We start from the raw sequence: 13084 nt of genomic DNA, 5'->3' as shown, positions 1-13084 counted from the left end.
AGTGTGTGTGTGTGTCTGTGTGTGTGAAAATGTTATGCGGTATGAAAGAAACGCCAAAGAGAGGAGAAAGAGAGTGTTGTGCAAGTGAGAATTGCGTATTGCACGGTTTGCACCTGTTGGTGGTTTTGCAGCATTAGCTGTTAACCGATTGGTGTCGAATTAGATTTGATTTTCTTCTATCGGATCTAATCTGATCTAATTTTATAGAATTGTTTGTTATTGAATTCATGTCGAAAGAAATAGTTTATTATAGATATAGTTTATTATAGATATATTCTTATTTATATGTCCGTACTTAATTAGTACGTAATAACATGTTATCATAATACCGGAGCTCCAAGTTCAAGATTTAGATTGACTAATAGCAAGTACCATTGACTATTTTTTTTCATTTCCAACGTGCATGCTTACCCTCTACTCTGCCCGCAACTAAAATCTCCATAAATTATCAATTCATAAGAATCAAATTGGGTGATTGAGGTTCAAGGAATCATGGGTTGTCTGAAACGAGATATTATTATATTGTTTTGGACCATATGTCCATATAATAATTTCTATGTATAGTTAAACGAGAAATTATTACAGAATAGTGAAGACCACGTAATCCCGGCCAATCACTAATTGCAACCAAACAAAAACTGAATAAAGCCAACACATTTGCTAGAATATGAAGTGGTGATTGGCCGGGACCATATAATAATTTCTAATAACTAAGCACCTAACCAGAGTTCAGCAGGAAAGAAAGATGGATCATATACAGGACTTTCCCAGTAAAAAAAAAAAGCTAACAGCACTGTATGCTCATGACTAAGATAACCCAAGTGATATAATGTGCATGCTCTACCATGAAACATTTAAATCTTCAACTTGGAGCTCCAAAAGTGAAAAACAAGTAGCTTCTTTTATTGAACATCATTCTTGGTCCACCAGAAAAACCCTCCGCCCATCCTTCGTCCACCAGAAAAACCCTCCCTTGTTTCGATGATCAAGGAGCACTATTTGACAGTAAAACGACCAAGAAAATGACAAAAAATTCCGCCAAATATTATTCATTTACTGCCTTGGAATGTTAAAAGCGCCTAGAAACTCTTCATTTCTCTAGCGCACCGCACTTGTCGTTTGCAATGATCAAATTTTGGATGCAACAACACTGATGATAAATATCAGAACCTATTGAGATTTACAATGGAAGAGAATTTTGCATTTAGTGATTGTGAGCAACAGATGATCAGTCTTGGAGGACAAACGAGCCTTCTATCCTTCTCTCCATGGGCTGAGGAGGAAAATTCAAAGGAGAAAACATGTCAATGAAACTTGAAGCAGGTGCAGGCTTGAACTCGTAAGGACCTCCCTTGACTCCCCAAACCTGCGATAAGCAAAACAGAAGAAATTATTACCAGAGATTTTTGGTTTATTCTACTGCAAAACACTATAATCTATAAAACTCTTCACAGTAATATAATAAGGCCATCATGACTAACTTGGTTTCCATCATCATCAAAGCCCTTATCCCAGGTATGTATCTCATTATTCTTCAGGACGGAAAGTTCTGAGGTACAGTGTGTCGCACCATTCTGTCATGTATTAAAATCATAATTAAACATAAATTGACAGAAAAAAATAATAATAATAAATCTAGGCTTAACTAAACAACAGATTGTTAGAAAATTTCACTCTGTTGTAGCATACATATTGAAGCACAGAGAAAACAATAGACAACTATGGTAACAAGATCAACAGGATTACCCATGAATTAGGAAATCCATCTGGTGGAGTTGAACCTTCATATAAGCAGCGTTTTCCACGTTCACAGCGTTTAAGATGTATCGTGGTTAAATGTTCTGCAATGTCCTGAAATGCAGCATACAGAATAGCACAATGTGAACCAACAATAGCAATAAAAGTGATAAGACGAATATAACTTTGAAGTAAATTTTAACTTATCAAAAAAAAAAAAAAAAATTTGACAGTAAATTTGAACAAGGCAAGGCAAGGCATGAGATCTCAGCGGTGACATTGACAAAGAGCCAAACTTAAGTGGGTTAACAGCAGCAATTATCTCTTATGATTATTAATTTGAAACTCATACCTTATCACTTTCTAGGATACCCTAACTATTGAATGTTTCCCAAGTTGAGCATTACCGAACTACCTTAGTGGTCTTTTTTCCCCCCAAAACTGACTAGTTTGGCTTCCATATCACTTAGCCCGGTGAAATCATTTTCCATTTGCACCACATCTTGAGAAAACAAGGACTGTGATACCATCTGACGAGTCACACTAAGACTACCAACATTTATATAACATCAAAGAAAGTTCAACTGAAAGACAACTTCCTAAAACTGGGAGAAAAGGGAGGAAGATGGGAAAATTACACCTTTCCCCAGAACAGGGGTGAACTGCTGAATCCACCTAACCAAATAAAAAAGGAGATCGCTTTGTGAAAGTCTGAAATCTACATTACAACATCAACAGTCTCATTCCTGCTTCATTTTAAATACAAATAAGTTCCAAAAAGAAAAGAAAAAGACATTCGACAGCAAACAACCATTACAAAAAATTTCAGGGTATTTCATTCTGACAAAAGGTCGGGAAACTTTTCTGTCCAACTCAAAAACAAAGGATTAAAACTGGCAACTAACATGCTGGCTCACCACCACTGCAGTCGACAACATTTGTACTCTAGTCAGGTGATTGGTCCCATTCATCGTAAGGCATTTGATATGCATCCAGTTTAAGCAAATAGACCATAAAATTACTTATCAAAAAAAAAAAAAAAAAAAAAAGTAAATGGACCATAAAAATTCCTTGAGTAACTTGCCTCAAAGTTAATAACCCAACTTATTGAGGGAGTACATGTTCTCCAACTTTTTCATGATATCAGATTCGGTGCTTTGTTCAAATAACTTGCAGTTTCAGTGAAAAAGAAGGAGAAGACGACAAGTAGCTATATGTGGGAGAGATGAACCATAGTCTGATGATGACAAGGAGGGAGGGTAGATGAAGGTCGCTTAAACTTCTATGACCTATTGATCAACTCATATTTCCTCAGAGACCTAAACGGGGGTAAGACGTTAGCAGAAAGGAATACAACCGAGAAACTTCGGTCTAGGCACGAATAGTCCACTATAGCGAGAGGTCTACAACTCTAGCTATCAGACTCTGCCCCCGCAGAATCACCTAGTTACCTTTAATCCAGATTCACTCATGTTGATCATCCACAAACACTTCAGCAACAAAATTTTCTCTACTTGGTTGTCCGATTTTCCTTGATTTATAGAAATTCCAGTTGATTGGTAATTGATGATCTACCATTGTCTTCAAGCTTTAATTTTCTCAATCACATGTGAGTTTTTTAGTGTGCTATATAAATCCCTAGATTGAATCTCAAAGCTCTAAAATTCTCTACCCAAAATTCTCAAAAACTCATAAGACTAATAAGATCATGGTCTCGTGTCCTAAATTTATTATAACTAATATTTATAGTCAAAATAGGAATCCTAAATAAAATAGTAAAATTGTAGCCTAGTAGTATCTCCTCTACCTCCCAAAGTGGTAGGTGAGGATTCAAGTCCCCATAGGAGCAGCAAATGGGTGTGTAAGTTTCTTGCCAAGGAAAATAAATTTATAAAATTTCGAACTTGAAAAAATGAAAAAAAAAAATTCTGATGATCAATTGAGCTACTCTAGTAGCCTTTCATCAATAGAGTCAATTGATAGTAGGCTTTGTAGCATGCTGTCCTCATTTGAATGAAGGGTCTGAAGTTTGATCGAACAAGCTTTTGATTGTTCCTCACTGTTTTCTTCAATAACTCTTATTAATGTTCAATCTATCCTACTCAGGGTTCAATCGTTTGGATTTCCTGGTTCAAAAAATATTTTAGGGCTTTTTTGTTTTTTTGTTTTTAATTTAAAAATAAAAAATAAAAAAAAACCAACCAACTTGAACTATAATTCTTTTTGCTAGAGCACCTCCCTAAACAATTCTTTTGACAGATAACCTCTTAAATTATTTAAATGTTGCATATAGTCCACTACCGTCAAATTGCTGTTTAAATTAAATGAAATTTACCCACGTGCAATGCATAAGACCAATTTTTTTGTTATGAACCGATATACCCTTTTAAGATAAATCACAAGAAACCCACTTAACTATCAATTGTTTTGAACTATGTACTCAACAATAAAAAATCAGAAAGGGTTGCAAATAACGCCCTGATAACATAGCACCGTTCAAAAGTAACAGTATTCAGTAATGTACTGATATTTTTGCAGCTATGACCATTATGAATTTTAGATGATCCAACATTGCATAACCCAACACCCAGTTTTCATATCAGAAGTAAAATATCAAACTTATCCTTATCAATGAAATGAAGAGATTTATGGTTTGTTGTACCCTAATTCTCTCCCCTTATTCAACAAAATTACTTTACACTTATTTTACCCCTAAAGTTTATTTTTAAAAAATACTTTTTTTTTTCAAATTTTACAAGTTTCAAAATTTTTATGTCCAAATAAAATAACAGGCAAGTAAGTAATTTTCTATTGAAAGTAACATCAACCTAATTTTGTGGCCTAATTTGAATAATTTAGAAGACTACTTGCAATGTCAAGGGTTTATTCGCAAAATGGTGACTCATATGCAATTGACCCTTTTATTTAAACAAAGAATGGACAAATTATTATTTTTTTCATTATTAGTAACTGCAGCCTAACATCATGGACTAATTTGCATATTTCGCATAGTTTGGAGGGTTTTTTGTAATATGAGGGATTATCTGCAAAGCACTATTTTCTTTTGTACTTTACCCTTTTCTTTATTTCTTTTTCTGAATGGTAAAATAGTCATTTTAGATAACTATTAATGGTAGACAGTACACTAACATTATTACCGTATTTGCAAAAAAAAATTATATAGTTTTTGCGGAGTGGTAGGGGGGTTGATATTTTTTTGGGGGTTTATTTGAAATTACAAGGACCTATATGCAACTAGCTAATAGTTTCAAGGGGGTTTTCTGTAATTAACCTAATATTTTAGTTTAAGTTCACTTTAATAGTCAATCCTAGGTTATGGGTGGTCCATCTATCTAATGAACTAAACCGACCTAAGCACCTATATCTGCCAAATTCTCACCTTATCTTCTCCTCTATCCATGTGATAGAAATTGATGAAATTCTTCATATAGCCTTTAATGTCACTTCATCCTCATTGTCTTCACTTGTAGACATACAGACTCACTCATGGACACTTTGTTCAACTACAACCCAGTTTTGTGTAGAACTTGTCTACACATTACTCAATCAATATCCTAACAGTATGAGCTACAATTTACTATCCATGCATCATAAATTTGCAGCTTCCATAAAAAAACCAATGTTGAGTTTTCTTTTATTTTTATGTTTTTTTTGGTGTAAACTCAAACTACATTTGCTACATTATAATCAATTTTACCTAAGCAAGCAAAAGATACAATTTGTACAAAAGAAACAAAAGCTTCAAAACCCAATAAAGAAGATAGAAAATCCAAATATAAGACTTATTTAATGTGTCCAAACGCTTACCCCAATAACTTCTTCAGGCTGTGGGCGCTGATCCTTTGGGCGATCACAAAAGTTCTTGTACTCCTCCGCATCTCTAATGGCATATGTACTTAGCTGCTCATGAAGTGCAAGTTTGAAATATATGGATGTCAATTGGTTCCAAAATGAGATACAACGTCCATTAACTACAAAAGAAGAAAATTTCTAGCCCTAGCACACAAAAAGAAGGGCAAGAGAAAAAGTAATACAAGCAAGACTCTAAAGGATAAAGATGATTAACATTGAGAAAGTTGAATTTATCATGCCAAAAAAAAAAAAAAGACACAAATGGTTGCAATACTAAAAGCATGAGCATGCACGCAAGAAAGTCCCTATAATTATCACCAGACATTATTCGGAATTTTATGACAAAAATGAGGCCACATTTCATAAGCTCTTTGAATAACTAACAAGAAGAATAACAAGGACACAGTGAGAACAAACTGCTCAAAAACCTAAGGCTGACAAGTCTTCTCAGCAGGAACAAATGATAATAGCAATTTATAGCCTTAACAAGGAGTTTTTAAACTCGTGCTAAATCGTCATCTGTTGCCAATTTAATTTGTAAAAACCAACAACAGTTCTGATTCTCTCAATTAGCCGTAGAAAGGTAAAGTTAATGTGAACTCTAAACTATTGCATCACTTACCCCATCTCTCTATCGGAACTAGTTCTCAAAGATCTTTTCTAGGGTTTACAATCATTATCAAATTAACAAAGAAAACATCAACCTACTTTAAGTTTACAATTAAGATTGCATCAGTCACATACTATTGATAAAAACAGTGACAGTAGTGGAAGCAATTAACATTATAGCAGAAAGAAAAACAAAATGCTTTTTAACAATGAGCCACCAAAAAAAAAACCAAAAACAACAACATGAATCCTACCTCAACATCACATTTCATCTCCTTCGGACAAGGCTTCACCATATAAAGTCTCTGCAACAAGATAGCTGTCAGAAATAACCAAGGGAATATGTTTTGAAAAACAAATACTAAAAAACCTCATCAAACCAATATATAAGTAATTTTTATAATCGAAAATCCAATTATTTTCTTTTCTGTAATTTCTCATTTCATTAGAAGAACGACAGTCATAATAAGTATTTTCTTTTCTATAATGAATCTAAAGGGCAGGAGGTAGATTAGACAAACATAAGAACATGAGCAATACCTGCCGAAAGGGCTTATGAGGAGTTCTCCAGAATGCCTGCCAACACAAAAGACATCCCTTATGAAGCTAAATATTGGCAAGTGCAAACTAAATTTATGAAGTGAAAATTGCATGGGTTTGTAATTGTACTCACTTGTTCAATATATAAAACCTTCGAACCATCTACCATCTCTGCAGCCGGGCACGAAAGCCATCTACACAAATGAAAAAGAGATCTTTCAAGTTTCTAGGAAAATTTAAAGACCATGGTTTGATTAGCATTTCTGAAGTACTTCTATTTTTCTCACAGCAAATTTTTATCTTTATTTTGCATTTTAAATGCAAAGTGCCCATCAAACATAAATAGGATTATGGGATTGAGGATTTTAGGTCAAACTCAAAAAAACAGCACATCATGGAACATAAAGATGATTTGACATATCAGCCATCACTAACAGAAAATTTCATTATCTAGGCATAAGTTTGCTCATGTACAAAAATCTGGGGAACATATAATCTCCCTTTGGGATTCCAGGGGCCTATAAATTGCATCTGCGTGTGAAGGAGAAATCTCCCACCAAGCAATACTGACACTTGGCGATGCATGCACAATACGCTTCCATCAGCCACACACACACGCAAGAGCAATGATAAGACGTTTAATGACAACAAGACACTAGATGACTAAGAAGCTCTGGAGCTGTCTGATCGCCAAGGGTGGCCCAAGCACCAGGAGAACACGTCCAAGTACCAAAATGATGAGGTCACACCATTCGGAACCAGTATGCACTCACAGATTTCCAGCATCCAGTATCGAAAGATGCGATAGGCTGACCAGACCATCAAGATTGGGCCATCAGCATCAAGAAATCCATAATCCACCAAAGAGATGATCTATTCCGGCTCATGCATCCAACCTAATATCACTAATTGAAGAGCTCATGTCAAGGGCAACAGTGATGGCAAAAAGAAGACATCTTTTCCAAACATGGAGAGCTTCAATACCGAGATCCTCACCCGCAAGAGAAGTGAGCCGCCCTTAAATACCAGTTGTGCTGCAGCTAATTTATGCAACAACGATTATGTTATCTCATTACAAGCCTTGAAACACTCCTCAAACATCTTTGCTGACTTAAGTATCAGAGGCTATCTAACTGATACCATGCCAGCAATTTGGTTTTTCATTTGTAATTGCGGGTCAAAAACTTGCTTAAGGTTTACATAACAATGGGGGAAGGAAAGCACCTCCGCAACGCTCATGAAGGAAGTAAACTTACAAGAACATGAGCACTAATTAAACCTCATGTTACATCTAAATAATTCAGGAGTTGTTTTGACACCTCCCTCGAACTTGAGTGGCCCTTTCACTTTTTATCTAGCATTTCAAAGTAAAAAACTATTGCCTATAATGGAGTCATTTTGAGGAAAAGAATCCTTCTAAAAAATGTCGAGCTTTTTTGTCTTAAAATAACTTTAAAATGATCAGATACCAATAAACACGGTGAAGTTTCCTAGTTTCCTTAATGGCTCCATTTGTAATACATTGGTATGCTATGTAAGAACTGCCAAATTTAAAGGGACATCCAAAAAAGCCCTTAATATATATATATATATATATATATATATATATATATATATATATATATTATAAGTCAAACCACACGAGAACAATTTTCCAACTCTTTTGAATAATTTTAATGAATTTTGTTTTGTCGTTACGCTTTAAGGTCATAATCTCAGTCAAACCACATACCACATACTAGCCGATTTTTCTCATTTTATCTCCAACTCATGCTATCAATTGCCTCGTGAATATGTTGAGTTTTTTGTTTTTTTCTTTCTTATTTAAATTCCGCCACTTAGTTCTTAGGTTAATAATATTTGTTCTCTTCCTTCAATGTCTGTTAACATATACATTTAAAATAATCAGCAATGTAGACTTGTTGCAATAACTTTACAATCTTTACATGTTAGTAAACTCACTCTTCTAGTTAGAAAAAATCAATCTGACCATATCTAATTCAATTTTAAAGGTTATTTAATGTTCATATCACTTTATATATAGGTTTTTGCTATCATAAGAGTCATAAGACTATATTCCATTACAAAGTTTATTATAGACTACTCAGTGTCATTCTTTCTCCAAATCCCTATCCACCATACTCATCTCATACAAGTAATTTCTCTACTTCAGGTATTCCTTAAATTTATTCATCCATAATTTCATATGCTTCTAAATATTGTGTTTTAATATGTTCCTCTAGTTCTACTTGGGGTGCATAACCGTTAATTATACTACCATAATTCTTTTTTATTATATTAAATTTATTTCCCTTGAATACAAATTTTATTAATATTATTCTATCCCCTATTGAATAACAGTTAAAATATCTTCTTTTAAATATTTTCAACCAGTATCTCCACTTAATTTTTATGGCTATCCTATCTTTACTACCCACTTAGCTCTCATTCTAATGAGAGTTCTTTTAATTCGATAACTAAGCCACACTCTCTTGAACTAACTTCTTTATCCTTGCTCGTCCAAGAAAATGCAAGAATCCTGCCTACCTTTTTACAGTATTCAAGAGTCAATGAGGTGCCCCCTGACCCATTTCTCGCAATATCCAAAAGACATTGCAACACGTTGCTTAAGGAAAATGTCCTAACATTTACTCAAATATTATGTCAATACATAGTTATATACTGCAACAATGAGAAAATGTGTGCCACCCATATAAAGAGCAATAATAGAGAAAGTAAAATTATAAAATTAATATCGATTGTTATAGTTAATAAAATAAAAAAGATACGACAGTGCGGTTTAGCTGAACTTATACTTCAGAATGAATAAAATTACAAAATAGATTCATGTAGCCTATCCTAAATAGTCAGAAGAAGGCTTTGTATAGCTGAATCGAGTTTATATATTAAATATATTGAAATAATGCGCACGGACACACTTCTAAAGACTAGAGTTGCTACTTTGTTTCAAGCCATCAATATATACACACATAGATGTAAATGGACACACAGTGTAATTTTGCAAGTAATACAAAAAGGGTATTTCTGCCCAAAAAAAATAAAAAATAAAAAATAAAAAATTTACCTCAAATTGAAATGATTATCAGGATCTCTGGATGCTTGCTCTTTCGAGAACTACAAGTAAAGATGATGATGATTGTTAAATGAGAAGTAAATTAATAAAAATTACACAAATATAAGCAGCAAATAAATGCACACACATGCACAGAGTACACACACTGAGAGAAAGAGAAAAAGAAGAGAGAGAAACAGAAGTACCTTCTCGCCGCTGAGGGATTGAGCAACAATACGGGTATGGTCCCAGCGAGTGGTGGACTTGGTGAGACGCCTCAGCAACACTGCCCCTCCGATCAGCACCACCGTCTTCAACACTATTCCCCTTGCTCTGCTCCACCCGTTAGTGTCCGGGTCCGACTCCGACCCATTTCCCATCCCCAACCCAAACACTCACTACCTTTTCCTACTGTTCCCCCAATTCCTAACCTAACTCATCATCACTTCAATTCAGAAACACCGATGGAAAGGAAAGGCAAAAAGAAGAAATTGAAAAGGGCTTTTTCTTTATGGTGAAAAGTGTGTATATATTGAACTCTGAGTCTTCTCTTCTGTGACTGTAAGCGCTGGGGAAATGGAGATCAAGGAGGGAATTTCGTTTCCTCTGCTTTTCCACTGAAATCCAAATCCGAAGGAAATGCTTATATCGCGGTTTAAAGTCACCACTTGAATTATTGTGATTTGCAAATATCTCAGGCTCACACGTTGTCCAATCACCACCATTCACCAATTTGTTTGTATATAAATACATACATATATTATATATATATATATATATATACACACCTGTAAAAAGGACTGATCGTTAGGCCTTAAAAAGTTTTATAAAAGTATTAAAGTTAATTACAACAACACCCCTGAGATTTGTTATATTGACAGCCATATACAACTTAGCCATTTTTGAACAAAGACATCCCCTAGGTTTACAAACTTGAACAATGACACCCCATTTTAAAAAAACGAAGCCAAACACAGCCTTAAGTGACATGAAATGTCTAATATGCCCTAAGATATATTTTAATCCTCACCTAAAATGACCAAACTACCCTCGCAACTCATCTCTCTCTTTCAACATCTCATTATCTCATCTCATCTCATCATCTCATCTCTCTCTCTCTCAACCCAGTTCCTCCTCTTCTTCCACACCCTCCCAATCCGTAAATCAAACCCAAAATTCTCTCTATCACACACACACACACACACATAATATCTCTCAAACCCCCATCTCAAACCCCTAATCTCGATTCTTGCTCGCCGATTCCATGTCGTAGTTCCTCTCATGGCCGAGCCCTCCACCGGCTGAGCCGCCCGCTGTCATCGAGTGTCATGGAGTTGGGTTTTAGATTCGTGTGATGGGTGACTATCTCAATTCGGAAAGCACTTTTAGGACAACGGCTGGCGAGCAAAATGGATTGCTCATCCGGTGGAGAGCTTGACTGTGGATAGATCGGTCGTGGAGGACTCGCGGCGGCCGGTGAAGGCTTGGCTGGTGAGGGCGCGGCCGTGTTTAAGATGGCCTTGGCTGTGGGCGATGGGAAAACGGCCTCAGTTGTGGGCGACGGGCTGTTAACACTGAACACCGGTGAATAGCTTAGCTGGATAGAATCGGCGACAGTTGGCTCGATTGACTTCGAAACGGCGATGAAGGGCGCGGTTGACTGACAGCGGCGGTGACGGGCGTTGACTCGTCCGAGTTGGACTCGATGGTGGCAGAGCTCGGATGTGGTGAACGAGGTTGGTTTAGCTCGGCGGCGGTGGCAATGGCTATGAGTAAACGATGGAGGAATGGATTGCGGTTATGGATGGCTCGGATGAGGGCAACGGCGGGACGGTGATGGACTCGGCTGTGGGCCTGTGGCGGCTTGATGGACTGCGGCTGTGGATGGCTCGGATGAGGGCGACGAGGGGACGGTGATGGGCTCGTGGCGACTTGATGGACGGCGGGGAAGAAGGGCTCACAGAATGAATGGGAAGATCTAAAAATTGGAAGAAGAAAGGATATTTTGGATGAGGGTAATTTGGTCATTTTACATGGTCAAAGGGTAAACATGTATTTTCATCATATTTGGGGTGTCATTGTTCAAGTTTGTAAACCTAGGGGGTGTTTTTGTCCAAAAAATGACTAAGTTGTATATGACTGTCAATATGACAAATCTCAAGGAGTGTGGTTGTAATTCACCCAAAGTATTAAGTTCAGATCCAGTTCAGATGCATAATTGCATACACTGATCAGAATCCAGTTGTTCCATTCCAAGACCAAAAATATTTATATAATTTCTATTCAAAAATTATTATGTAATCCATTTTTTTGTGTTCAAATATTTATATAAGATGTGAATTCTAGGCAAGACTCTTTTAATTGGATTTAAATTAAATTTGTAATCTAAAAGCTCATGATGTAATTTTCATTAATTCTCTAAAACTTAAAAAGAATATAAGATAAATTTAATTTTAAAACAAAAATTCATAAAAGTATATAGTAAAAAAAATTAAGAAAAAATAATAAAAGAATGGTTCTGCATGTGGACTCTTTATCTTTATACCCTCTATAGTCTTTTCTTCTTTCTTTCTTTTTTTTTTCCTCCTTTTTTTTTTTTATTATCTCGATAAACTAGGGGAGGGGTATTTGAATACAGACATACCATTCAAAAAGCTAAGCACCCTCTCAATTAGGCCACTGAGTAATGTTATAGCCAATTTTAATCGACAAATATTTACATACACGAGAAAATGGGCGGAAATAGAAAAACGACACACGTGTTGTTCGGGAATGACACAGTCCGCATGTGACTCATGTGTACAAGCCTCACATGTGACTTTACCAATCAATACCCTTTTCACGCACAAAGTAAGGGATTCCTTCCCATCTCTAGAGAGCACATTCCAAAAGAATGGAATGGGCACCCTCTCCTTCCTCTCTCTTTCCTTATCCTCCATATATGGCCTTTTCTGTGACTCATCAATATCCAAATTACATGTGTTGGTATAATGCTATTGTAAACTATGAATTCAGATCCACCCAGTCTAATAGATTGGTTGGATTGGGTAGGTTGACATAATGTGAACTTCTGAAAGTAAAAGAACAACTAAAACTCATCTTCCTAAATTTTCAATTAGAATTTCAGAAAAGAAATGGCTGTCGGATACAATGTTAGAACACCAATTGTTCCCAAAACTCAGATGTTAGATAATGAACCCGACAATGTATATCAAACTCCAACAAGAAAAAGGTTATATTTTTATCTAAAAA

General features: G+C 35.7%; 1 protein-coding gene across 1 annotated transcript; it reads right to left on the bottom strand.

The window, feature by feature from the left end:
* Window positions 1-668: 668 nt before the first annotated feature.
* On the bottom strand, window positions 669-10474 carry LOC132282908 (chromophore lyase CRL, chloroplastic). Its single transcript, XM_059784732.1, has 9 exons — window positions 10039-10474; window positions 9845-9894; window positions 6893-6953; window positions 6760-6795; window positions 6474-6524; window positions 5566-5658; window positions 1747-1851; window positions 1482-1574; window positions 669-1366 (listed from the first exon to the last, which is right to left on the bottom strand). Exons 1-9 carry the CDS (start codon window positions 10210-10212, stop codon window positions 1229-1231), a joined length of 801 nt encoding a protein of 266 aa, XP_059640715.1. The 5' UTR covers window positions 10213-10474; the 3' UTR covers window positions 669-1228.
* Between the last annotated feature and the right edge of the window lie 2610 nt (window positions 10475-13084).

This window comes from Cornus florida, unplaced genomic scaffold (assembly GCF_030987335.1).
Source record: "Cornus florida cultivar Cherokee Brave unplaced genomic scaffold, ASM3098733v1 CherokeeBrave_3.0.0_Hap2_Chr11, whole genome shotgun sequence".
Classification (NCBI taxonomy): Eukaryota; Viridiplantae; Streptophyta; class Magnoliopsida; order Cornales; family Cornaceae; genus Cornus; species Cornus florida.
Note: the sequence above shows the minus strand (reverse complement) of the source record. Positions and strands in the feature narration are given on the sequence as shown.